This window comes from Zonotrichia leucophrys, chromosome 2 (assembly GCF_028769735.1).
Source record: "Zonotrichia leucophrys gambelii isolate GWCS_2022_RI chromosome 2, RI_Zleu_2.0, whole genome shotgun sequence".
NCBI lineage: Eukaryota > Metazoa > Chordata > Aves > Passeriformes > Passerellidae > Zonotrichia > Zonotrichia leucophrys.
This window is the reverse complement of record NC_088171.1, coordinates 41,278,142-41,305,839: the sequence shown is the minus strand read 5'-3', so window position 1 is coordinate 41,305,839 and position 27,698 is coordinate 41,278,142. Positions and strand designations below refer to the sequence as shown.

Below are 27,698 nucleotides of genomic sequence, written 5' to 3'. Positions count from 1 at the left end.
CATTCAGAAAGTAGATTATGCAGCCTGCAGTATGCTTGCAATGTGACAGACTTCCTCAAGTACACAAGTGTGTTAATCAGTAGTTAGGATCTGTCTAAACGTGCAACAAGCTTCACCTTTTGAGAACTCATGTTATCCAAGAGGAGGGTTAATGAACATTAGCACAAAACAGAACCATGGTTGCAAAATCCTAAAATGACAGGGAGAGGAAAATAACACCAACTTGGAAGCATTGCAGGCTTAGCTGCTGAATGATGCTGAGAAGGGCACAGTCCCTGTTGACTGAAACTAGACATGAATTCAAGCCACACAAATTCCAGCTCAATTTCAGACTTGCCATTATTTTTGCAACCCTGCACAAATCAGTAATCACCTTGACTGGACTGCCCTTGTTGCCTTCTTCTCAGTGCAAACAGTGGAATAGTCTGCTCTGCCTAATGCACAGAATTACCAAGGAAGAAAAGAGTGCTTCTTATCCTTTTCCATGACTTTCCTGTTTACTGTAAAGCTTCCCCTATTAGCTGGAAAACGTAAATGCATTTGACTTCCATATTGCAGCAATGAATGGTTGCATAATCTTTCAGTCTGGTCAGCCTTCCCAGTTGTCTTTCATCTTCCCTGCATAGCATCTGTTTTTCAAAGACAACAGATTCTCTGCTGTTGTCCTGGGACAACGCTGGGACATCTTCCCCGAGGAAGACATTTTGTTGCCGTTTTGCTTTGTGTAAATTAGCAGCGACATCTTCTGAGATTTTTGCTAAACCTTTGGGGCTGTTTTTCCTTTGCAAGGTGTCTGACTAAAGTGTCAGCTCTGTTTTCACACTGGACAGCCAACACATACTGTTTTGTTGGTGCTTTCATTATGCTGAACTATGTAAAAGCCAATGCACAGTGTTAAAGGCAGAGCATAATAGAACTGTATTATTAGCCTCAGCCTCTGAAGCATTTTCATGTCTGTTTATCTCAGAATAGAGATAGAATACCTTAGTCAGGGTGGCAACTGTTACTAGATTCTCTTTTCCATATCACTGTTACATATGCTATGTAAATACAGAGCCCTGTTGTGAGACTTTGTGAGATTTTGTGGTCTGTTTTACCTTACCCTCAGCTGATAGTTCTCATTTATTTCTTGACATCACAGTATATCTAATGTGGAAGCTCCTGAGACTAAGAACTTTACTAGGACATAAAAATTGACTGGTTTTGGTTCTTCCTCCATTATGGAGAAATGTTCAATTAGAAATTCCCCCAAAGACAGCAAATCTTTAACCTTTGGCATCTTGGCACTTTTAGAAAATTAACCCATTTTGAATTGTTTCTTGTTTAGCATTGAGGATCAAATTTGCTTATCTGTTTTAAAACTATGGAGACATTACTCTCTCTCTCTCTCAAATTCCTTTTACATCTATAGAGCTATCCCCACTTCTAATAAATCTGAGCTGGATCCAAGACTATATTGATCTTCAGACACTGGCTGTGTATATTAATCTCCACTATTTTTCTCAGAGTGTATTTCACTCATTGATGAGGTAATTGGACCACTGGACAGGTATAATGCTACAACCACAACTATTTCCACAAAAAGCCCCTTTCTGATTGCATTTTAAGTTACTTTTCCCCAAGTCACTCTCATTGATAAATGTTGACATTTTTTGCATCAATGGAGGATTACTTCAATCATGTAGAAAAGGAATATATAAAATTACCAGGTCCTTGTAAAGACTGGCTGGGAAGGCTATAAAACCAATAAGCACCTGAGTCAGGTAAAAGGTTTGAATATATGTGTAATGAAGAAATATTTACATAAGTACTCTGGTCTATTCAAGTCTGAAATAAGCACCACTCTTCAGTTTACATTTTAACTTGTCAGACTGATCAAAACAGAAGATGTGCATGTGAACTGAAAATAAAGGAAAAATAAAACCCCTTCCATCAGGCAGTAATATGTAGTTCATCTTTCAATTGAGGAAATAATGACTCTGCATGTGTGCCTTTCTGTGGAATGAAGGCCACAGCTTTTGTGAAACACAGGCAAAGGTAAGACTGTAAGTTAGATTTGTTTGCTTATCCCTTAAGATGGCACATAATAGCTATCCAAAGGATTTCTAACTGGAAACAAGGGCTGAAAACTCTCCAAAGATTTCAAGGTAACACAGAAGCTAAACTTGAAAAGACTACATCAATATTGGGTCAGTCCAACTAGCATCCCTCTCACTGCAGGCACAGTGTTGGCCCAATTTCCTTCTCACCAAAAGCCAGAAATCACCAGGTGGTGATATATGCCATGCTTCAACAGGGAGATCTTTTCATTATGCTGCTGGGGTCAAGTTCTGAACTCAGATGTATTAGTACAGAGCCACTCTACCAAAACCAGAAGAGCTGTTCCAGATTATTGACTGAAAGAGAAATTCCAAAATCCACCCTGATATAAGGAGACCATTATTTTATTTTTTGCATGTGTACGCAGCTATTTTTTGAGGCCAAGTATTTAAATTTAAGGAGACCTCAACATGCTTAGATCCCATAAAAGAGAGACCTGGCCTTCCTACATCCTATCAGATGTTCTATCAGATCTTTGCCTGATTTCCCAACTCATGATCATGGCTCTTCAAATGCTCTCCCTCCCAACCCATTTATAAGCACTAAGCTAGCAGGAGCTGGAGTCTGAAATGAAATCCTCCAAGCCTGCCTCATGCAAGGCAAGGTCAGATGCTGAGCAGCCAGATCTTGCTAAACTCCTGCTGGCTGCCTTGCACAGCAGAGGGAAAGTGCAAACCAGCTGATTGACAGTGACTGGCTCCTGCCTCATGCATAGATTGCTCAAATTTAAGGGCAATATATCTCTATTGTAGAAAGGTTTCCTCGGTAAAAGGATTCTCTTTAACTATCAGTAATATGGCAGAATTGAGAACTTGTGTGTCCTTTTGATTTGTATTTCAAAACTTTAGCTTCCATTTTGGAGAAGCTGCATGATGTAAATCTCCATCTCCCCCTTCCACAGTTTAAGCCAATAAATTCACAGAAACCTGATCACCTATGAACCATGGTTTCCATCTTTCTGGGTAGCTGCTAAAGTAACCAATTCTTCTCAGAGGGAGTATTTCATGTTCCTCAACTACTCCCATTGCTCTTGTCCCTAAGAAATTTCAAACAGAAGGCATTGCTCAGAAATGGTAATTTAAATGGACCACCAAGAGTAATGCAGTTTTCATCTTTCCTGAAGACAGTAATTGATTTTATTTAATCATAAATTTCATGCAAGCTATATTTCTGTATAGTCAACCTTCTAACCACTCTCCAAACAATCTCTTTTCCAAAAAAATCCCGTATCTGCCATATGTAAGGATCATACCAAACTTTGAAGTGATTTAACAGCAGACAGCCACTAGCAAAAAAAAAAAAATTGAAACTTCAGAGGCTATAGAAATTCATTGTTTCTTTTAGCTGATTATAAACTTATAGCTAAGATTATACAAAACAAACTTTAATAATTGCTAAAGAGCAATGAGTATAAATTCAAGCTGCGTCTCACAGAAAAAAAATTAAACAGTCTATAAATTGTATCTCATAATAAAATGCAGTAGCTACACTGTGCTAAAAATAAATGATCCTGCTACTATTCTATTGAAATATTTTATTAAATCTCCTAAAGTGTGAGCTAAGGCTCTGGGATTCACCCCACCCAGCAAAGTTGGTTAGAGAGAGAGAGCAGAGACAGCTAACAATTACATAGTTACTAGAATAAATCCTACATTTTACTTGCAAAAAAGAGCAAAACAGTTCTCTCTGGTGTGTGAAAACACATCCTCTGCCCATTTTAACAGCAGTCAGACAACTGCAAGACATCAAAAATATCTAACTTCCAATTCAGGTTTAAACCCACCAAAAATATTTAATTGTTTTTTCTCAGCCAGCATAAATAAGCATTGCTAGAAGACAGTTTAATAGACCAGAACCATGGGAAATGAGAAAAATCTTCAGGCTGTTAACAGTTACGAAATACTCTGATTTACATGTAATTGGGATGAGGAAGTCAGACACTGCCAAAGGCTGAAAACTGTTTCAGTGGAAATGTCACTCCACAGGTCCTGTTAACAGCCTGGCCTGAGCCTGTCCAGGTGCTCCTGCACATCCTCAGGCAGGGCCAAGAACTTCTCTGCACAGCTCCTGGATTGGGTCACTATGGTTGAATTGACCTTGCTTGCCCCTGAGGCCTCAGGATATCCAGATTGTGAAAAGAGCTAATGGAGCACTAGCAGTCAGCATTTTGGAACTGATGGAAATACAGAACTTGACAGTGTCCAAGAAGGAAAGATTATCTGCCAAGGAGCAAAATTATGACAAGAATTTAAGGCCTGCTTTGCAAAAGCGATTTAACCAAAATTTCCCTCATGTAAAGTAACTATATTCTATAATTAATAGAAAAGTTTACTATTATCTATTTTATATATAATTCTAATTTTGAAATTTATGAAATATTTTCCCTACAATTTAAATTTTAAAATAGCTTTCCCTTACATGTCCACCAACATGGACGGTTGTCCATCTCACAACATATTACATTGCCCCAGAAAAAAAGAGAAGGAAGATAACAGATATACTGGGAAATGCTTACTTAATGGGACAGAGCTCTTCATACTTTGACAACTCAGTCAGGGGTTCTGATGACATAATCAACATTACACCTAACTCTTCATTCAAAAACCAAGGACTTTGCTGTATTTCAATTTTATTCAGAAAATAACAAGGGAATAAGCAGTTAGTCTGTTTTGGGTTTTTTTAAATCAAATTCTACTTTCTTTTTTTCTTTTTATTTTTAAATAATGTCTTCTCGGATTTCAAGCTATTTGTTAACACCTGTGAAGGTGGTTGTACATAACCCCAAGAGTTATTGATGACTAATGAAATACTTCTCTGGGAAAATACAGAAATATTTTCGGTTCAAGTGTTTGCTCAGATGAGAGGTTTCAAGTCAGTTGGCAGCACTTCAGTAAAACCTCAGAAAGCACTTGAGCCCTTCTACCATCTTAGCTACTCAACTCTTAACCCTTCAGCCCACGTGTATCTTGACTTCAGTTTCAGTGCAGCTAATGGGTATCACAGCCTTTAGTCCTTGGGGCAGTGTCTCTTCCACTTCAAACCCTACAGGGAAAAAAGGCTTCTGAACACAGGCAAGGGAATAATGACATTTTTACCAGAAACAACAATAATCTCTCTTTTTAAGGATATCCTCACTCTCACATGCAACAATTAAATATTCTTTCTTATTTTGCATCAGTAAGTCAACTCCTGCTTGGAATTCTAATCTTGGTCCCCACTAATTGTGTATTAAATTATCAAAAATAAATGTTTCTCAGACTGTCCCTCCCAGGAACTGCCTGAGGGAGGAGTTCTCCACAAAAACCACTGAGAAAAATAGGTTTCCCTATTTTTCCTTAGAATTGCTGTCATTCCTCCAGAAACATCGATGGTTTAAAAAGAAACAATACTTCTGTCTCAGAGAGCAGATGAGCTGCAAGCTCTTGGAGGTTGGGAGAGCAGCAGTGTCTGGCCCTTCAAGTTTGCCTTGCTCCCTACCATGTCCTAAGACAGCTGTATTGCCACTGGTGAGAGGAGATAACTGGGTAAGAGAGATCTCAGTTTTGCTCATTTTACATTCCTGTGTCACAAGTTGCCTGTAACCTCAACAAACACCTCTCATGGCTTCTTTGCATGGTTCCCCTCATCTTGCCTGAGTGCTGCCTTTACTGCCAGCCCGTCATCTCCTTGTGGGCTGCATCACCTCTTCTGCTCGTTTCTCCTTCAGCCTGGCAAAGGGCACTGGCACCCCTGCTCTGAATTTATGAAAACAAACCACAACAGCAGCCTCAGGGTGATTTCTCACCAGATAAGCAGGCTATCTTTGAGGTAATATTTTGAGATACAGGCACAATCTTCTTTACAAACCTCAAACTTTTGGAGAGAGCTGGGGAGTCCCAGCACAGTGAATGACAGACAAAGTCACCACATCAGCAAACAAACTGTTCCTGTCCCTTCAGTGGCACAAACTTCCAATCCTGTCCAGATTACCCAAACCAAATCCACTCCTTGAACTTTGCACTTTGAAGAAAAACGTGGGGAAAAGCCTCAAAATGGAAAGAAAAGTCAGAAGCATAAAGTGGCAGACCCATACTACTTGTGTGAAAGTGAAGGGTAGATACAATGTTAATGTACATATTTGGGGAGTTATATTAGAGACCATTATTTTAAAAGATGGTTAAAATTGTTACTCTGTCGTGGCACTATTAATGAATAGCAGGCACAACTAAGGATCAATTTTTGAACTCCTCTTCACAAAACAAATATTCTTCACTTTTTTTTCCTATGTCTATTAGAAATTCAGGAAGATAATTTGCTGGTTTTAGGATGGTAAACCACTATCAGAAACATTTAGAAATACCCTAAGTTTTCCATGGCATCAAATTCTCAGGGCTATTCCGTTTACCTGCTTAGTTAGGTTTGAAACTACAATTGTGCTTGTGGGTGGCTTATGTAGCTCTCTCAGTTTGCTGTTTATTTACAGCAAACAGAGCTCAAATAGAAAGGGCTTCTCCTTCTGTACCTTGAAATTAATCCTGATAGATGCTCATTATAAGTAGTCTAAAAACTAAAAAAAACCAAAATAAAACAAAAAACCCCCTCCCAAATGCAGCATCTCCTTGTATGGCAGGATGTCCAAATATGCTGGGAAAGGTGTCTCTTCAACTGGAATGAACTGTCATATTAAAGGAAAATGGAAATTTGCCATTTAAATCAGCAGCTGATTTCTGTATCATCTGAAATACTATAAATTGCATTTCTCATTATGAGGAAAAACAAAGTCACTTGGGAAATTAGTTTTATTTCTCACCTTCTTTGTGTTAAAAAATGCAAAAAGTCTGAAATGAAAAACAGGAATAATTGACAGACTATTTCCCCAGCAAAGGGTTATTATGGGAACACATAAAACTGGACAAGTATTCTAAATTCATCCTAGAGAAAAAAAAAAAGAAAAGAAAAAGAAAACCTTTTTTGTTTGTATTATGCAGGTATAAAATAAAAATCTTTTTCTCCTACAGACTACAGACTTGAAAAGACACTCTAAAATGTTCTGTTAAGATCTCACTTATCATCAGAGCTGAATTCAAATGAGTTTCAAACATACTGAACTATCACTTTGCAACATATTACTTACCCAGGATTACTTTAATTTTCATCCAGTGCTACTAAAAATTCAGCTCTCCTCCTCTGCCACATCATTGTGTACATAATGAACTTTATGATTTCTTACAGGCACAATCTATTGCTTTTGGTTTGACTTTCAGGAAGTTTTCCCCAAGTAATTTTTCAGCAAGTGAAGAAAGTCTAAATAAAAGAACTTTCCTGATGAGATTTGGCATCTTATTTTATTACAAGACAGGATACTTAGGTTTTTAAAAGATTAATGTTTTGAATAGATCTTTTCAGAACACATGCTTAAGAAGCACTCACCCTCATGTCACCTCTAATATGTCCAACATCAGTCTTTTGGAATTAAAAAACAAACAAACAAAGAAAGAAAACAAAAACCCAGTGTAACTCCTTTTAGTCATAGATCAAACTTGTGGAGGCTTCTACAGATCTACAGAAAAAATACTTCACTGACTAGGTCAGATTTATTTTGATTTTGGACTTTGTACTTTGACTTTCAAAGTGAGAGAACTAAGATGTTGGGAGAAAAACATCCCAAATGCCACAGGGTGATCCACGTGGGAAGTCACCCTCATCTCTACCTCAGGCAATTGTCTCTGTGCACATGGACTTAGCGCTGTCTTGGAACTGACAAAACTTTCAAAACATCAGGAAGGGCAATGGCAAGTATTACTGCATCATTCTGATTAGGCGGTAAAATACTATGGAAAAAAATTGGGTGAGTAATATCCTCTGGTCCATTTAGCAAGGTGGAAGGTAAGAATAAACATGAGTGCCAATGCCAGTAAAGCTCCCCATCTTGTTTCATTCCACCCTAGTTCTCCTAAACTGTAAAGGAAATGTTCTCCCATTGAAACCCTGAGATTAACTACTAATACTTTTGTGATGCTACAGAATCTTTTTATTAACTAATCTGAAAAATATCATCAACAGAAGTGCACGGGAATGTTACATTTCCTGGGTCTAGAGCCTTGGCTTCTTTCAGCAGCCCATGTTGCCTCAAAGAGGAAAAAAGCAATTTTCAAACAAAAGCAGTGGTGAACATGTATTTTCAGCAGCTATCAAAATAATTTCCGAAAATTACCAATGATACCCACCAACAAACCCCAAAAACTGAAAAAGTAAGCAAAAGAAAACAGCAAAGCTATTTCCATGAGACAGAGCTAAGTGCTGAGAGAAGAGTTAAGGGATGAATTCCAGCTTTGTACAGCTCTGTAAGTGGGTGGTTGTATTAAATATACTTTATTCCAGCATTTTTAAGCATTCTGAATACTTCTAACAAAATAGTTCGAAATATGAACTATCCACAATTGACAGAACAAATGTAAGCAACAGCAACCATACAAGCAATTATGTAAAGTGTGTCTAGGGAATTTCCCTCCATCAACTAAGAAAACAACACTGAAGACAACCATATGGGGATGGAGTATAGCATGAAAATATTTTAACTGTTACATCAATAGGAAAGCGTGAGGATTTTTCTTAGATGCCATTTCTTAGAGACTGCATTTTTCTTCTTTACCAGTTGCAGGAATACTGTGAGTTTTACATTCGTGGAATTTAAGGGCAGATACAGATGTGAAAGGTGAATTTTTCTAATCATATTGAGAATTATTCCAACCATTACTACTTGTCCAGTCTGGAAGTGATGCTGCAGAGTACTATCAGGGCAGCTTCTTAAAATTAATAATGTGACTACCTCAATCCCATCCTGGAAAGTTAGTTTACTTCCACCCATCCTGGAAAGTTAGTTTGCTATCATGCAGTACTGCAGGAAAATTACTGTTATGTTACAATTTTATATAGACTTTATTTAATAAAACACTACCAAGCTGAAGAATTTTTTTCTACAAACTTTTAGATTTAGATTGACCTATAATAAAAGCATATAATTTGTAGGACTTCATTTAGGGAGATTTGGAGTCCTTTTAGGATTTACCAAAATATTCAGTGATTTTAATGTCTAGAGTAATTAATCTCAGGAAAGCTCTTTGTTGTTCTTGGGATTTGGGGATTTCTTTGTCTCCTTGGGTTCATTTGTTTTTACTACTGCATATCACTCCCCCTTTCGATACACAAAATCCAATGCAAGCAAAGTTGAGTAGCCAAAAATAAGTTCATTTGCAGGGGTACACATCCCATTTGCAGGTTCTGGTCTTTGGATTTTTCATGCTTTGCTGAGCACTTCATTTGGGTTGGCAGATTCAGTGAGTCATATGGTGACAATTCTCATTTTCTGCAGCATCTGAAATGTCCACTCATGGCATCACTGACAGCTAAAATTAGATATTTGGCAAAGCAGTCCTAGGAACTAAGGGCTTGATCAAGTTGCCTAATTATAGCTGCCTGGTGCCATTTGAGATGCCCTGGAGTGCCCCCAGCAACCACAGAGACCTGGCAGGTACCACACAAAACCTTCAGGAGAGCTGTGCTCCTCCAGAGCAGGAGCTGTAGGCAAGGAAGGATAATCCCACATTTCAAAGGGCACAGGACCTTTTGTTTAGACTCATTTAGGAGCTGAACACTATGTGCTTGCCACTGGGATATTGAAGAGATCAATTCTCCCGTCTTAGCTTGTTCTTGCATCACATTCCATGTCTTTGCAGGCGGGTGCATGAACTCTCACTGTTGCTCTGTGCCTGCTCTCTGGCACAGAGCACAAGGAATAAAAAATATGAAAATAGGTCAGAGCAAGCGTTAATTTTGGAGGGGTGAAAGGGTTTGTAGAGAACTTCTTCCAGGGAATCAAAGGGAGGACTTGCATACTTTCTCCATATTCATCTCATCCCCTGTTTACTCAGAGGAAAAAAAGAGATCTGCTTAAGGAATTGTTCACGTTAGTTCCTATTGTGTCATGGGCTTTCCTTGGAGGTGTCCAAAGCAGAATCTCCAGTCTTGCTTAATTTGTGAAATTTGACATGATTTCAGACTGGGGTTGATAAGGTTTGTGTTTAGGGAATCCTGATGGCATCTCTAAAGATTGTAATTCTTCATCCACCACTCTTTTCTGACAAGATTGTATAAAACTAGAATAAAAAATTGCTTTATTCTTCTTTTTCACGTTAAGCAGAAAATGGCTTTCTTGAGATTATGCATTTGCACTGGACTCAAGAAAACAGACCCCTGCAGAGCATGAAATGACACTGGGGAATATATTTTCCTTGACATACTGGGCATTTTTCATCTGAGGCAGCTCTCCACCATTCCCTCCCCTTTTTATTTTTAACATAGTTATGCAGCACCTCGTATAGCACTCATTCTTATATTCTCCTTAAAAAGAAAATGAGCACCAACAGTACAGAGGGACAAATAATGCTTATCATAATAAAAGCATTATGGTCTCAAGGAAGTAAGCACTATTTGGAAAATGGTATGAAAAATACAATGCTCATGTAGTTTCCCAGTGGCCAAAATTTCAAATTTACTCATGAAGGTGTAAAATATTTCCTAGAAACCTGCTGAAATTACATGAAATCTAATAGTTCGATGCCCAAGGCAGAGCTAATAAACCTTCCCTACTTCAGCCCAACAATTCAACCTCCTGAATAAACAACACTCAACAACTACCACAGCTCAAGTGTCTCCTGAATATTAGATCCTTTTCTCCAACCAAATAAATCTCATCAAGGCCAATATTGATTCTGACTGGCATATATTTCTGTTCAGATCAGCAATTTGCTTTTTTTTAATAAAATCTGAATCAATATACATTGGCCTTACACTTTTCTGATAGGGAAACTGGTTCTAAACCCCTCTGCCTTCTGCATTAACTCAATCGGTCCAGCTGCACAATGGATTGGCTAAGATGATTATTAGTGATATGGCTGAAGTTATTTGCTCACCATCATTATCAAATAGTGCATTCAGAGCATGAGCTAGAAATAGCACGCCTAAAGAGTGGCTAAATGGAACAAATGTTTAAAACTAGTGTGTAGTTAATGAACAAGGATATTCATTGACGTACTTCCCAGTCAGAAACAGAGATAAAAAGCTTGCTGTTGAGTAAAGATCATTTAAGATATTTCAGGACACAATGTAGGTTGGTGGTGGAATGAGAGCCATGCCAGGAGCTCCTGGCAGTTGGTGACTTCTGTGGGGTGAATTGTCACCACATGGCACAGCCCCACAGGCCTAAATGCCACCTTGTTCTTGCTTCCATAGAGAAGCTCAGAGGGTGTGGAGCCTCCTCACTGGAGATATTCCAGAACCACCTGGACACAATCCTGTGCCATGCGCTCTGGGATGGCCCTGCTTGAGCAGGGAGGTTGGACCAGATGACCCCACTGTGCTCCCTCCCAACCTGACTCATTCTGTGAAGCCTGGAAAGCACTGTTACTAAGGCATGGGCTGAATGGATACACCCAGAGGCATTTTGTTAGAGTTGGTTTGGTCTCATTTTAGTGTCTAAAAGTTTTGATGGCTAAATGTCTGAACCATTATATTTCCTTTATAACTGTTAATCATGTTTTTATGAAAACAAGATCCAAGGAAATATCTTCAGCTTGACTGAAAAGCACATCACAAATTTATGTCATCTTAATGTTAAACCAAGGAAACCTTGTATTTGTTTCAATATTAGAAAATTATAAAGTATAGAAATATATTAATACTCTATTTAATAAAAATCAAACATTTTGCAGTCCCAAATAGTTTAAAGTAATTCTAGATAGAAGAGATAAGATCTGGAGAATTTTAAAATATAGGCTAGTCTGTTAGCCAATATTTTGAACAAATTTTAACAAATTACATTTGGATTAAGTAGATCATATATTAATTTATTTATGTCTTATGCTTCAGCTGGGATCTTAAATCTGTCATAATGCTACAGAGAAGAAAAATATTTTAAGATGGATAGAGATGGGACAGTTTGGAGAGAAAATTAAAAGTTTATGAACTGATCTCATATTCCTATAAAAAAAATACACACTTCTTATTAAAACCCTGTGGCACCTTGATGAAACTATCACTTGAGTAGCATCTGGCAGCATCAGGTAGAGTTTCATGAAGACTCAGATCTTTTGGCTTCTAAAATAGTAACAAATAACCCAAACCAGTCTTTTTTTCTGAATCATCACGGCAGGATTAAACAATCTGTACAGAGAATCAGATTTTTCAAGAAATTTTTTATGTATGACACTAGAGAAATGATGTGGCATCTAAATCACTAATATAAATCTGGTGAAAATGTCACTTTATTTGCTATGTGTGTTGTTTAAAAGTAAGCACACAAAGAATTTGACAATCTGAATCTTCTGTTTATCTGAGAAACTGTACACCTATTCCTTATACTTGGAGAGAGATTTCCTGTCAGCATTCATGAATTTCTCTCTTGACCCTGAGCAGCAAGAGACATATTGCAAAGGCAAATGTTTAAAGTTTATATCAATATACACGCGGGACAAAGGTAATTTACTCAGTGAAGGAAGAACCCCCTGCTACATTTAATCATGCTCAAGTACATGGGAAAGTGCCCTTACAGCTGTAGTTTCTCTCTGCCTTTTTAACCCAACTGTTGAGCAGCCCTTTTCTTCTCATGAAACACCTTAAACCCAAAGCTAATTAAACTAGTAAAACAGCACTAAACCTGGTGGGCAGACTTATCTCCAGTCACTACAGTTTGCAATTAGATTTTGGGTGAGGGTACAGGAAATCAATGTTATGTTCACCCCTTAATGAGAACATAAACACTTCCATATTAAAGGATTATTTTCTTAAAATCCCCACAGGTAGGCAGGGGATTCTTGCACCTGCAAAAAACAGAAACCTAGCCAAGAAAATAGTGGGAAGCAAAACAAAAAAATCTCTTTGTCTGATGTGGAAAAGGTATTTACCTTTCTCCCATGATCTCAAGAAAAGCTAGATGAGGACAGAAAATAACAGTATGTATACATGTGGTCAAAGCAGCAAGGTCAGAGCAAAATTCAGAGCCATTTTGCCTCTTTAGAATTACCTGAACCAGGCTTGTTCAGCATACTGATACAATAGATAATAAAGACACAAAGACAAAGAAGTCCATGTTGGCATCAAACACCTTCTACTTCTGATCATCAGTGAATACAAACTGGAATTCTTGGTGGAGGACAGTGGGACTTCATCACCTCTGATCATGTGAGAGCTTGGCTGATTGTATTCTCCAGACAGAAACTGCAAGTGTATATTTTGGGGCTTTTAGAGAGGGAAAAGCAAAAGTGAAATACCTGTGGGAGACATTCTGCACAACAATAAAGACTGGAGTCTACATTATGAATGTCCAATAGCAAGGAGTCTCACACTCAGCTGCAGATCTGCTGGTACCAACACCATCACTGAACATCCCTCTAGTCAGAGACTTCATAGAAGAAACCTTCCCTCCCTCATGAAATTTAGGAATTGTATAAAGCAGGAAAAAAGCTTCTCCTTACAGTGTGTAATTTGCACAGACTGACTCTCAATTTCTCCTCCAGTCCCCTGTTTGGCCCAGCAACTAATACTTTGTGATCACTGGCCTTGTTTACTTCTGCTTTTCAATTCCATTTTATTCACTGTCATTTAAAACAGAATGAACTATTTTTATTTTGGATGTAGTAAAATTAGATGGTTTTATTCTTCCAGACATGTGATTCCTAAAAATGTATAGGGTTGGTTTAAAAAGCATTCATTGAGTGGGAATGACATTTCTGTTGGGCCTTAGGTTTTCAGTGAGCAAGGGAGACAAGGTACTGAGTTTTTTAGAACAAATTTAAATATGGAAATGACAAGTCCTTAAGAATGTTATAGCTAACAATGTAAGTTCACTTTTGCACTTTGAGATTATATTTAGTTTTTTTCCCTCCTTCTTTATATTTGACATGTTGTTTACAGAGAGTTTAGCTGTTTCCCCCAAAACATAATCTGACTGGCATTCTTCTTTCTGTGTGAGTTTATTCTTCCTTTTACAGAGGAAAAAGATCTTTACACTCCCCCACCCCCTTGCTTTTTTTTTGGCCTTAAATAAGGAAAAATGTTTTCAACCATGCCAGTTACTCTATCTAGAGGGACCACGACCAACACAGATGCCCGTTATGAGGTTAACAATTCTAGAAAAAGGTGTTTATTCACATGGAACATCTTACAATAAAATATCAAAATTGGATGTAGTCATTCAAATAATTTAATTTGGTTTTAGTCAGTTAACAAGATTTCAGTGCTGGTTGCCCTTTAAAAAGCAGTTACTCATGAAGCCATACAACTTAGCCATCACAAAAGCACTAACATGCTTAATTTCTTTTATTAATGTTATGTGATTTTTTTTTTGTTTTCTGCTTCACTAACATTTCAAGAAAAACAAAGTGATTGCCATGTGGTACAGTCAGTTCTGCAATGGCAGCACAGCCTTTTATTCCCAGATTCTGCGATTTTTTTAGATTTACGCAGTAGACTGTATTTTCTCTGAAGGGAATTGTACATCTAACCATAAGCAGAGAAATTTTCCATAGTCAGTTTGCCTATTGTATGATACTTGGCTGTAAGAACAACAAATTGAATGCTTGTCCTCCTTCTATTGCTCCTTTTACCTTGAGTTAACCCCTCTGGTAGAAAAAAAGAAAAGGTGGGGGGGGAAGGTATAGAGGGGGATGTGGAGGGGGACCAAAAAAAGCCATGGCAGAGAATCACAGAATTACTCCATTTTACATTTCAGAAGTGCAAGATGACCAAACTTCTGCTTCAGACAACCTCTATTGGAAAGCATCAAGTTTATGTCTCTGTTCCTGATGTAACTGAGCATGCAGGAGGAAGTGGGGAAGCATGAACATTTAACTGCCAGAAGAGACTGGTATCTATTCCATAGACCATTGTCTTGCATTTAAAGGGAGAAAAAGATCTGATAAATAAGTGCATCTGAATTATCTGAATATGAGGAGCAAAAAGGACTCTGTTCAAAATTACACAACAACATCCCTCTAGCATCACACCAGACCTCATAGATTTTTCTGGGAAGGTACAAGTGTCATAAACTTATCAGCAAGTAAAAATAGGGACTGAAATTAAAAGACTTTCTATGTACGAGCAGTAACCTGACTTATTTGCCCCACGAGTGGGATTATTTTTTTAATTTGAATTAAATAGCTTTAAAATAAATCTGTTCCTTTTGTGTAATTGTCATGCACAAGTATAATGGGACAAGACTGCTGTGCAGTTCTATGTGACCACAGCTAGAAACTGTTTACCCAATGCAGAATTTTGTTCTGTAAGCAGATCTCTTCTAGTTATTAAGTTATTAATTATATATTGAATATATTCACTGTGGGCTGAAACCTCTATGTAGCCTGAATATCTTAACTCAGAGGTGGACAGGTTTGCTCTTTTAGGAGAGGGTGAGAACTTTCACTCTTCAGAAACAGATTCTGAGCTCACTTATGAAATCTTTGTCCCCATTTTCATCACAATGAAAGAAAAAATATTAAATTATCTAAATAACAATGGATCCACAATCACTGCTTTAAAATCTACATCCCAATGAACTAGTTGGAAAATGCTATCATATCCTTTTCTTCACGTAGCAGTGCCAAGAGATTTTTAAAAGACTGAAAAGGCAATTCTATCAAGCTTCAATATATAATTAATTCTTTTACTTTCCAACTCCCAAACAAAATATTAAGATAAACAGCTTGACTTGGTATCAGGCATTGTTCATCCTATGCTCTCCTTTACAATGCTACAGCTTTCACAGTTCTGTTTGTCTTGCATAATGTACCGTATGTGGGGCAGTGAATTACATTCCTTTCTAAGAGACCATGCTGAATTACTATTTCTTTCCCAGGACTCAGAGGTGAATAATTGCACCTGTCCTCCTTAAGCAGACAAAAGACATTAAGTAGCAGCCAAATGGAAAGAAAGATTTAAAAAGAAAATCACTTTACAGTTTGGCAGGAAAACAACTCAATCCAACCTTTCACCCAGCTGTATACAATATGAGGATTTCTACAAGTGCAGCTTCTAAAGAAAATGAAGCCTTCAAAGAGAGACTGCCCTAATAACAAAGCAAAAAATTGAGGTGCTTTCTAGAAGTTTAAAAGATCCTACTTTTGAAATAAATCATTGACAATACAAAAAGAAAAAAAAAAAAGAAAGAAAAAAGCTCACTGACACATCTAAGTGTTTGTGGGCAAATGTTCTCATGTACAGGATACAAACAAAGAAATAAAGTAGGATGGGGGAGCAAACAAAACCACATGGCTTTTCCAAGACCACACAGAGATGCAGGAGGAGAACCTAGCACAGAGCAGAAGTGAAGATGCTGGAACTTCCTGACAACCTTGGCACTGTGTCACAGGTTGTGGTATCATTTAGGTTGGGAAAGACCTTTAAGAAAGAGTCCAACTGTAAAGAATTGGTGACCATGCTGAACATAAAGGCTGAGTTTTGCTCTCCTTGACTTGCAAGCAGCTGGCAGAGAGATCTGCAGCAGCTCTGGTTTCAGCAGAGCAAGCCATGCTGGCAGGCATCCAGGGACAGGTCACCAGGGCAGAAGGACAGAGCCTCAACAAAGTATTTGCCTTTGGTGCCAGGAAATTCCTAGCACCTGACCATGCCAGAAGGCTAATGCTCAAAAAGATGAGAAAAAAGCATGAAAGGTGAAAATACTGAAGAGAATCTCTGCAAAGACCTTTGTGATATTTCCAGACTCTTACAATCTTTTTCCTCTTGCATTGAAGCTGACTGTATACCCAAGAAAGAAAGGTATTTGTACATAAATGGAAAAATATTCTTCTCCTTGTGAAACCTAAAGGTTGTCAATCTCTTCAGCAAAAATCCAGGCAGTCCATCTTACAGCTAAAGGAAAACTACATTAAAATATTGACAGCCCCCAAATAAAAAAAAAGCAGAAAAAAGGAAACAAAGGAGTGATGCCTTGAGGGGAGATGCCCTTGCAGAAAGCAAGTCTCTTTTCCCAAAAGCACAAACGCCTGTATTTGACATCCTTAATGAGAACCTGATACAGCTTAGAAGAGAGACACTGGTGGAAAGCAGAGGACATAACTAACCATACTTCCTTTCAGCTAGAACATTTGGGTTTCACTAAGACACCTCCATCACCTTATAGTTGCAGGTTTTAGAACAAAAGCAAACACTGCCTAATTATATACTTGGAAAAAATACAGAAAAGAGCCAGGTTTGCCAGATAAGGTACCAACTTGGAATGAATGAAAACCAAACCCATTCTTTTCCTCAAACAGCTTAGGGTAGGATCTCTTTCAACGCCATTGCTTCCCTTCCTATTTTCTGTCCCATCTAGTTACATGCCTTGTGATAGGGACTTTCTTTTACAGTATTTTTGATCCAAATCTGAGTATCCAAATAGAGTCCTTATTAAGGAAAAAGTCAACACAGCACTGTGATGAATTGTTTCCTGGATTGCAGAAATGAAGCCTGTTATTTTGTGGATCTCTGTTTTTCCTCTCAAAAACTCCAATTCCCTCCTTCAAGAGTGATGCAGAAATACCTCCTACACAACACCTCCAGTCTCCTCAAAGTTAAGTTCTCCCACAGAAACCTTAAAGCTGGACAAAAGTAGATAAATTAATGAAAAACTTGCCCAAGACTGAAATAAGGATCACAATGTCTCTCAGGTGTTTCTTTTAGAGGAAACCCAGCTAATAAAAGCAAGACCAAACATTTCAACAAAGGTGACAAAGATGAAAAAGGTGACAGAGATGAAAATTTAGATTGCTTTAAAAATTAGGCATGCAAAGAACCCTAGGATTTTGATCTTTTTTAGATCATGTTCTCTAACAGAGGGTTTAAATCACTGCTGGAACACATGTCAGAAATCAGCAAGGGACAAATGATCTTTGGTCAGCATTTGGGCTTACAGTAAAGCAACATTTGAAATTTATCAAGGGTAAAAAAACTGAAATGTCATCAAAAGAACATTTCAATTTTGACAAATCAATATTTCCCACCGACATGCATTTCTTCCATCTCCCTTTGTAAACAGAACTCCCTGTCAACAGTACTGCTGAATAGCATCCCTGGTGTAAATAAATCCTCAAGGCAAGGTCTAAGGGCAAAAGGAAAATTTCAACCCTTATGCCTTCACTGAATTGGGTGGGTTTATATTAAATCAATAACCCCAATTAAAATTAAGAGAGAAGAGTCCATCAGCAAAATGATTTGAAGCAGTATTTGCTCAGACTAGTCCAAAACTCTTCACCCTTGGAGGCTGCAATACAAGGAAGTTGCCTGAGCGTGTTAATTATTTAAAATGAAAGCAACACAGTTGCTGGCCTTTTGCGATAATCAATCTTTCAAAAAGTGTCAGGTGTCTCCAAAACATGTGACAGGTTGGCAGTTTGTAGCATCTACTGTCAAGCCCTAATACCAGGATTTTCTCTGGAGCCTGAAGGAACTCATCACCTTAACTAACAAATCCTAAAGACAACCTGTCTAGCTTACTGAAAATGAGATGGAGAAGCTAAATTAGAACCATGCATCTCCTATTTGCTAAATTAAAGCAGAAAACCAAAACAAACACTGGAAGCGTGTATATACATATATATAGACACACATTCATGAACACAGACAGAAATGCATATAGAGATATGTATAGGTAGCTATATATCTGTAGCTGTAAATTATAGACATTTACTAAGATCTGTATTTACTGCCTCCTACAAGCCTATTTTACAGTCTAAATTTAGGGAATTTTCTTAAAAAGAAGAAAAGAAGAAAAGAAAAAAAGAGCATCATCTGGTTTGGGTTTTTAAAGTCTATTAAAAATACCATCTTTCTGTCTTCTTCCTCTTGTGTATGCAAGAATAAAAAATGTAGAATCAGCAAGAAAATTCTTGCTTCCCATAGAGTCTGTTAAAAAACAAAACTTCCCATCTCCAAAGTGGTTGACTTTATTAGTATTTGGAGGTGATGAGAAATTTTCCAGTAGTTGTAATTTTACCAATAAATAAGTGCTGTGGATATATCTGTGTAAATACTTTCAGCAATTTCAAAGATCTCGATTATATTTCCCATGAAGATATATTTCTTCTTGAAAATAAGGCACTAGTTATTTACAGGGGATTTTTTCCTTTTTCTCCTAATCCTGTTAGCATTAATTGTTGGAAAAAAAAAAATTGTCCGGTAGTTTTTGTATAAAATTTGACATTTTTCTGTTAAATAACATACAGGAAACAAATCAATAAAAGGCATCAACAAACATCAATCTACAAAATTCTTAATCTGTTAAGATTAGGAGAAACAATGACAAAACACAATATGTGTGATGTGTAAATGAGTAGAGGATGCCAGAAAAAATAACATTAAAACACCACTTACAAATAAAAAAAAGAGAATTCTGTAACAAAACATTTTTGAACTCACTTACGTGGAAATTCTCAATTTCCCCAGACTTTCTGAAAAATATTTGTTGCAAGTCAGTTGAACGGTTTTGTGTTATCAGTGCTCTCCCTTCCCTCTGAGAGGCACTGCCTTTTTGGAGCAGGGCATTCAACTTCAAATTGTAATTGCCATCCACCAAAAATACTCCAGAACAGAAAAACTCACTTGGCAAACCTGAGCCACCCGTGGGCAGTGGCCTTTCACACACTCAGAGATCTGGTGGGCACCATCCACAGCACTGTCCCTTTGCAGGAGCCAAGCAGAGGCACAGGCAGCATTTAACACAATTATTACAGCATCATGTACACGTTTTTGAATAAAACTACTCTTTGAGGTAAAATACAGTTTAACTACTTTGGCTAGAGTTCTATATTGCTGGTGACTTTTCCCTACAACCCTTCACTAAAGTTCCATTTCAAAGCTTAATACACAAAACGAATATGCTGGGTAACTCAAAGGCGGAATGTAAAACCCATTGGTGGATTTTGTGATTTTTTTTTTTTTTTAAGGCCTGGCCAAGTTTTAATGGGCTGTCACACACGAATTATTATGAAAGCACCACAATGAACTGAGCTGATAAGCTGATCTGATCAGAATTAACTGCATGTGATTGCTGCTTTGAAAAGCTGGCCTAAAGAGGCAGCATTGAAAGCAATCTCACAAGTCACTGGTACCGCTTGCCTCAGCTATAAGTAAGCACAGATGGTGAGAAAAGTTAATTAAGAGACATATTTGTTTGGGGGTTTGAAATTTCCACCCTCTCTTCTCCAAAGAAGCCAAGCCACAGTGAAAATGTGTTTTACGTTAGCAGCCTAATAAGTTCATGTTTTTGAGGCTCTGTTCCTGTAGATGGAGGTAATAGATAAACAGAATAAATAATTTATGTCAGCAGTTAGCATATGGATTTGCAGCTGATTGCTAAGATACTCATTGCACCTGATAGCTACAATATCTTGTCAATTAAAAATATTCCTTTCTCCACAATCCTTCATTACTTTTCTCCTAACTGGCACAGCTTCTCTCTTATAGCACAACTGTACCTAGCAATGGAGATGTCATCCTTTTGATTCCCACTTTAATCTTCATTTCATCTTCCCCCTTGCCCCTTCATTTTATACTCTCACTTGTTCGTGCAGGATTTCATGAGGAACATGTCAACAACTACATAAAATAGTTTCTGGTGATACACTTCTCTTTTAATTCTGGTTGGAGCACTCTTTCCTACTTCTTTCCAGCCAGTGCTTGATCTTTCCCCAGATTTATTAATGGGGGAAAGCTGGGGCTGTCATCAACTTTAGAAGATCAAAACACATCCTTTACACTTTATTTACTGTAAGACTGTGACCAAAGTGACATCTGGCAGATATTTTGCTCAATGGTCCTTCAACAGTGTATAATTTCTGGAATCCATTTCCACTTTTTTTCATCTATGGCCATTGTAATGACAAGGGCCAATAGCACCAAAGAAATACTGGCTAGAGAATGGTAGGGAGCAATCTCACATGCAAGGCCTTTGAAGGTAAGAAAGGGTTAACACCAAGGACAGAGAAAGCCAAGACTTCAGAACTGCAAGTGTAATTGAGAGGTTCTTAGAGAGACACTTCCAATTCATGCCTACTGTACTATTTATTTCCTTTCCCATCACTGCTGATTATAAGGATGTGCATGTGTAAAAAGGAGTTTCTTCCTCTCTAATCAGACCAGCTCTACTCCACGAATCCACAATCCACTGTTCGTGACATTACAAAATGAATCAGGCAGAAGGCTCAAGTCAGATCAGAAAGTGACAGCTTTTGTTTAAACACATATCTCGGAAATTAGTGATGACAGGATTATACTGCATAAGCATTTCACTCTTTGCACTTTCTCTCTAAGGAGAGGTGCAACAGAATTACTCACTGGAAAGATCTTAGTATTAAAAAAAACCACAAACCAAACTTCATCGCTGATCTTTTCTACTTTTATTTCTAGAGAAATAAAGGTCTGTTTGGAATAGGACACTCGTGCTATGTATTGCATGCTTCCTGAATTTAAAGAAAGGTGCTTCTTAAAATATTATCTTTGCATTATAATGTATGGTCATATCATATTTGGTATGATGTGTGAATTCGGTATGCACCAGTAAATTGCTTCTGTCAGTCTTATTTCGCTGTTAAAGAACCAACTTTGAGTGGAATATTTCACTTACAAAAATGTGTTCCCTAATTAAGTTTACATTTCAGAGAATAGGATCATATTGGAAAACTAGAGATTGATAACCAACTCCAGCCCTGCACTGAGAACCTTTCTACATCATTCTGCAAAGATTTTAGCCAAAAGCCTGGTCTGTGGGGTTTTTAAATATATATATATACATTTAAAACTAATAACTTAGCCATTATATACATGTATACATACAAATTGATAATTGTATCTCACAACCCCAGGTGGTTCCTAAACATTGTATTATCTAATCCCATAAAAATGGCAGGTTTTCTAATTTTGTAAATGTATACAAAATACGTTGCTGAAGCAGTCAATCACTGAGAGCTCACTACAGATGTTAATCCAATTTGTGTGGTAATGATCAGAACAGTCAGTTTACATAAAGCATTACAGCTGTGCAATGCTGCAGTCCGGCAGTTCTGTCATCAGCAATGAGGCTTACCTACCTGGAACTGGAAATTTTTCCAATGGACTCTGCATAGTCATGCTGACAGTGAGTAAGCCCTTCCATTAGACTTGTCCACAGTGACAGCCTTGCTCCCTTTCTGCTTTTCTAACCAAGGACTGTCAGCGGAAATGTGTAAAAGGAGCTACAGCTCCTTCTACTGGGTCTTAAGGTTTCTAAGATTAAAGATTTGAGATCCTACTAGGGCTTGCAGAATTGAGTGGAAGAATGCCAGTAGTGTCTCATAGCACTCTGCATCACATATTTTTTTAAATTCTGCTTTTCACATTCCAACTAACAGCATAATTTCAGAAGCAATCACGCATTTAAAGAAGCCGTAGAAAGAAGTCTGGGGACAGACTGTTGGAATGGGGACTGCTAAGCAAACTGATTGTCTGATCCATATATGACATCTCAGATGTAACAGCTTGTAAACATTATGTGTAGAGCTCCAAATAATAACTCTACAGATTTAACCAATCATGCTTTGAAGGCTGTCACCGATCCAGTGGAGCATGACCAAATCCTGTTAGAGTGCAGAATGGATTCTAGCTGAAAGTCTTACACACGCTGGGTTGGGTATCTAGATAAGGATTTCAAAGACACTGTGCATGCTACAGAGATGTATGCACATGGGGAAATTAATACACACAGCTAAATTCACCACCCCATGGGCATACAACAAAGGTTTCAAACCCTGCAGGGTAAAACACTCTGTAGCAGATCTGTCTGCTTCATCAGAGAGGATCACATGGCCAAATTCCTTCATAAGTAAGGACTGACTTTTACAAAGGTGAGCATGGCAGGTATCTGAGACTGCTACATGAATATCCAAGAAAGGCATAACAGACTCCCTTACAATTTCAGCTGGAATACTCCAAAGCTGATGAGATCTGTGTTTGTTTTCTCACTTTACAGATTAATTCCTTTAAAACAACAGTACAGTCTAAGTAGTTCATTTGTTAGAGTTAATTCAGTGAACAAGATTTCTGAAGATCTGTGAAATTCTATCATCCTTCCAGCAAAATGTGGAGAAAAGGAAATGAAGTGAGTCTTTAAGACTTTTGAAAAAGCATGGGTAGGAAGCTTGTGTAGATGTGAAAGTGTTCAAAGGACACTATCATTCAAAGGTTCCTATCTTGCTCAGCAGGGATAATCAGAATTACTTTGTCTATTTTTTATCTTCCTGTGTGAAGAAAGTTCAAGAGGAAAACATAACTAGGTGTCTTCTCCTAGTCTGAGCAATACATGCTGTATTTTTCTGGCTGTAAGCCTCTGAGTGTGAATGCCAGAAGAATTTCAAGCTCCTAATATCAAAAATAATTTACTATGTAAGGACCATCTACCACATTATCATTTATATTAGTATACACAGATCCTGCGGGGTATCCTGCTTCCCAGTATAGCTAGAAATTAGCACCTTCTTGTTTGTTCAAAAAATGCATTGCACTATTGACTGGGTTGATATGCAGTCTGTTTTTCCCTTAGATAATTCAAGAGCTGAAAAATAACCCTGTTTAAACAAACTTCCTGTTCCTTTCTCTCCTAGGGTGGAAAGACTGTTTTTAATCAATGGTTGCAGCACTATGGAAGAGAGATGCCAAGGGTGCTCTCTGTTAAAACAAAATAAAAACCCCACCTTTGGCTCTGACATGCACAGGACCAGCCAGAGTCATAAGGGTCTCTTAACACTGCACTGTGTAAGATAGTTTTTCTTTCATTTAGATTAAAAAAAAAAAAAAATTAGAGAATTGATTTTTTTTCTTATTCAGTTACATTTGGCCCAATTAAAACTAATCTTTTTTTGTCTCCTTCAGCTTTTCTCCAAACAGTAGAGAAATCCAAAGCTTTTCTCTTGGCACTGTCTTCAGGGACTAATATCTTTAAGTACTGCAAGGGTAGATCCAACTCCCTGACATTTGTCTGCCTTGAACTTGCACAGTGCTTGTAAGTTTGTTAGCCTCCAAAGTGTCAAGGAACTGCAATGATCTTTAGACATATTCCATGTGGGAGGTTTTGCAGAAACAGTTTCATACAGCTCTACAACCTACAACTTGTTCTGCTGAACCTGTGTCAGATGAGGGCAAATAAAATCCTCTGAAGTAAAGCAGATATCCAGTTGAGCACGTAATACTGGAAGATTCACAAATAAAGGAGCTCATCCATATCCAGCTTTTATTATTGTCATTTACCATAAAAAGGTTGGTTTGAGCCCAAATTAAAAAAATCCCCATGAGGAACGGGAACAAGACTAAGTCTAACTTTATAATATACAATGAAACAGATATCCAACCAAATATTAAGGCTTTTTTTTTCTCTTGGAAACTTGAAATTCATTTGATGCTGCAGCTGAATTTCCTGGAGTGCCTTGCCCTGGCCCTGCTTATGGACTTCCTTAGAGAGTACAGAAGTAGGGAAGGTATGGAAAAAGCGTGTGATCACAGTGGTAGGCACTGCAATGGCAGCTAACCTGCTACAGCTTCTCACCACCAGCTTAAGAAATCTGTCCAATCTCTGCTGAGTAGCCCTGCAACAGCTCCTCAGATGAGCCAGAACCAAGAAATGTGCCAGGTTTTGCAAATGTTTGAACCCAGGGACACTGAGGGCAGGGCTCATCAACCAATCTGCACAAAGGTTTATGCAATTCTGCACATTCTAAAATCTCTGCTTTCCAGAAATCAGATAAATCAACTTCCAGACTGGTGTATCATTTCCAGTGACTACATATTAAGATGCTCAATGAAAACAAATATCGTACAGATTGTACGTGTATAACCTATAAATATTGTACTACAATTCTAGTGGAGCTACCCTCAACTTTAGTCTGAACAAAAAAAAAGGAACTGTGGAATTAGCTTGAAAAGACTGAAATTTCAATTCAAATTTTAAGCTCTCTTCCAGGAAGCACAGCATTCTTCTCGTATGCTCTTTTGCTAAGCAGAGTCAAAGCTTGAGTCACAGAGGGGATAGTGTTTATTCTAGCTGATCAAAGTTAAGGAGCAGTTAATGATTTGAATAACCACAGTTTAAGATAAATTAAGCTGTCATGGGATTCTTTTTGAGCCATCATTCTAAACAAGGAAAATATCTGTGCCCTTGTGATGTCAAATACTTTTTATTTCTTCACAACAGTTTTTATCATTTTCAATGACACCATAATGGAAGTGAGCAAACAGAGGAGTCCATAGAGATGTTTAATTTATTCTGAGAACTCATCATCCCAGAAAAAAAGGTAAGATTTTACAAATTTATTCCTCTACTTTATTTCAATTACCATGTTAATGTTTGAGACAATTTCTAACCTAAACTTCTGGCCAGAAGTCTGCTGGCAGGTAAGATAGCAAATCTAAATCAAATGACAAAGATCTTGCAATAAAGCTGCACAGCACAATTTCCATTCTGTACCAAAAGCTGCACTTTCCCATTTCCCCACTGGAATTCACTATAGGATGGCAAAACTTCATTACGTACACACAGCAGGAGGTTAAGATGCTATGTCTTTTAAGAAGTTCTATAACCAAATGTCCAAAGTAAGTTCAAATCCAAACATTAAAACAACAAAGTGTGGAGTGGGGAAGAAAGGAAGATTGCTTACACTAATGAGATTTTCCCCCATTAACTCTCTTGGGTCTTTCAAAACCAGAAAATACATGAACGAAAGGGCTCTGCTATAAGCAGTCAACAATACCAATATGACAAAATTCACCATTAGCCTATAGTTGTGACCCTTTCATGACTGTCAAATTAAAACACACAAAAACACTGAGCCACCCTTCCACATTCTTTTTGGCCACCAGTTCACACAATTATAGAAGACCAGGAGTCTTTGCTTAGCAACAAGATTGCATGTTCACCACTGATCACATTAATGATAAAGTAGTGAGTCAAAACAAATCTAATGATGAGAAGAGATGCTCTTCTTCTCTGACTAATCCACACAATTTAAAATGTCTGAAATAGAAAGAATAATTGATTCATCTTACAGGCTCACCAGAAACAGAAATGAGGCCATCTGTAATACTTTTTTTCAGACTATGTTTCTGACACCAAAACCCAGGCAAACAACAATGATTTCATGCAAGGAGAAAGAATGCTAAATGCACAAGAAAGTATATATTTTTACTGAGGCATAAAACTTTCACATTTGCTTATGTCTAAGACTCATTTTAATATTTTTTTTTAGAGTTTGGGTTTGTATATGTGAGCTGTTCTGTCTGGCATGGGACATATAGACTGCTGAAGAAGGGTGCTGAATCATCAGCCCCTGAGTGCCTCCACCTCCCAGGGAATCACAGAGCTCATTCAGGTAACTGCAGAAAAGGTTTTCATTACTTACAGCAGGATGTCCAGCACAGTAGGTGTAGCTAGCATGAGACTGGTAGTGCAAGCTTGCTCTTGGAAAGGTGTATGTATTCCAAGCAGGTTGGCTGCTATTCCACTGGGAGCTAAAGCCAGGGCTCATGGTCACTCTCGATTTACTGTTTTGGTACGTTCTCACTGTGGAGCTGGACTATCAAAAAAGAAAGAAATGCAACGTAAAAATAGCTTTTAGGGTAGAATACAAATAATGCAGCTATAAATCATCATTGTGCATACATATAATGCCACATGGTCTGGAACTAAGTTGAATGTTTCCTGTAAGGAGCTGGGAAAAGCAAAAAATGGATTCCATCAAAGATATCAGTGAAAGAGCTATGTCACTGTAATGCCCAAAAGGAAGACTGATGACTGTTAGACTTCAGGCTGGGATATAAATCAAAAGGACAATCAATAAGTGATAGAAGTAAGGGGATGTTCTGAAAATGTGTAGAAGGTACAATCCCAAGATTAATTGTAGAAACTTCCATATATTTTTATTATATTGACATTTATTGAACAACTGATCAGTTATGGCCATTTTACAGTAAATGGCAGTTTGGGGCCAATGTTTAGATCTATTTCTTGAAGACTTGAAATCCATCTAGGGGCTAGCCAAAGTTGAGCCTTCACAAAACTACATATCAAATGTGCAATCTTCTAAGCACACTATAAAATTTCATGACGTTCTAATCACTTAGGGAAAAAAAAATCAAAAATCTTGACTTTTTTTTAATTCAGTTATTTAATCTGAAAGTAACCTGGACTACAGATATGTAAGTCACTTTCATTCTTTCTGTCTTTCTCTCATTTTATTTTAATTGCAGCTTTCTGCTTCTAGTCCTTGTTTTATGAAAAAATAGTCTTAATAAACATCTGCACTGTTACGGGTGGTTTATTAGGGCAGCAAAAAAGAATCAATTTTCAAAAGAGTAGAAGATGCATAGGAATGGATGCATTTTTAGCAGGTATTTAGGTTGGTCTTCAAAGACATGCAAATGTCCTTTTTTCTCCATATTCTGCTCTTTATTTGGGTTTTGCTTGCTTTCTTTTTATTGGCAAAGGTGTTCTAAATTTCCCATGCAAATTTACCCCAGCTAATTGTGGTTATTATAAAACTAAACCTATT

The 27,698-nt window shown here is 37.6% G+C and overlaps 1 protein-coding gene across 12 annotated transcripts in view; it reads right to left on the bottom strand.

Moving 5' to 3' along the window:
• The window catches only part of RBMS3 (RNA binding motif single stranded interacting protein 3), a 707,668-nt gene that overhangs the window by 465,281 nt on the left and 214,689 nt on the right, over positions 1 to 27,698 (bottom strand). For 10 of the 12 annotated variants that reach the window (XM_064704688.1, XM_064704693.1, XM_064704689.1 and 7 more), the window contains one exon: positions 26,550 to 26,723. In XM_064704688.1, coding sequence (XP_064560758.1) covers positions 26,550 to 26,723 — 174 coding nt within the window. The remainder of the gene's footprint in view (positions 1 to 26,549; positions 26,724 to 27,698) is intronic. The other 2 variants (XM_064704702.1, XM_064704698.1) reach the window with 1 other exon arrangement.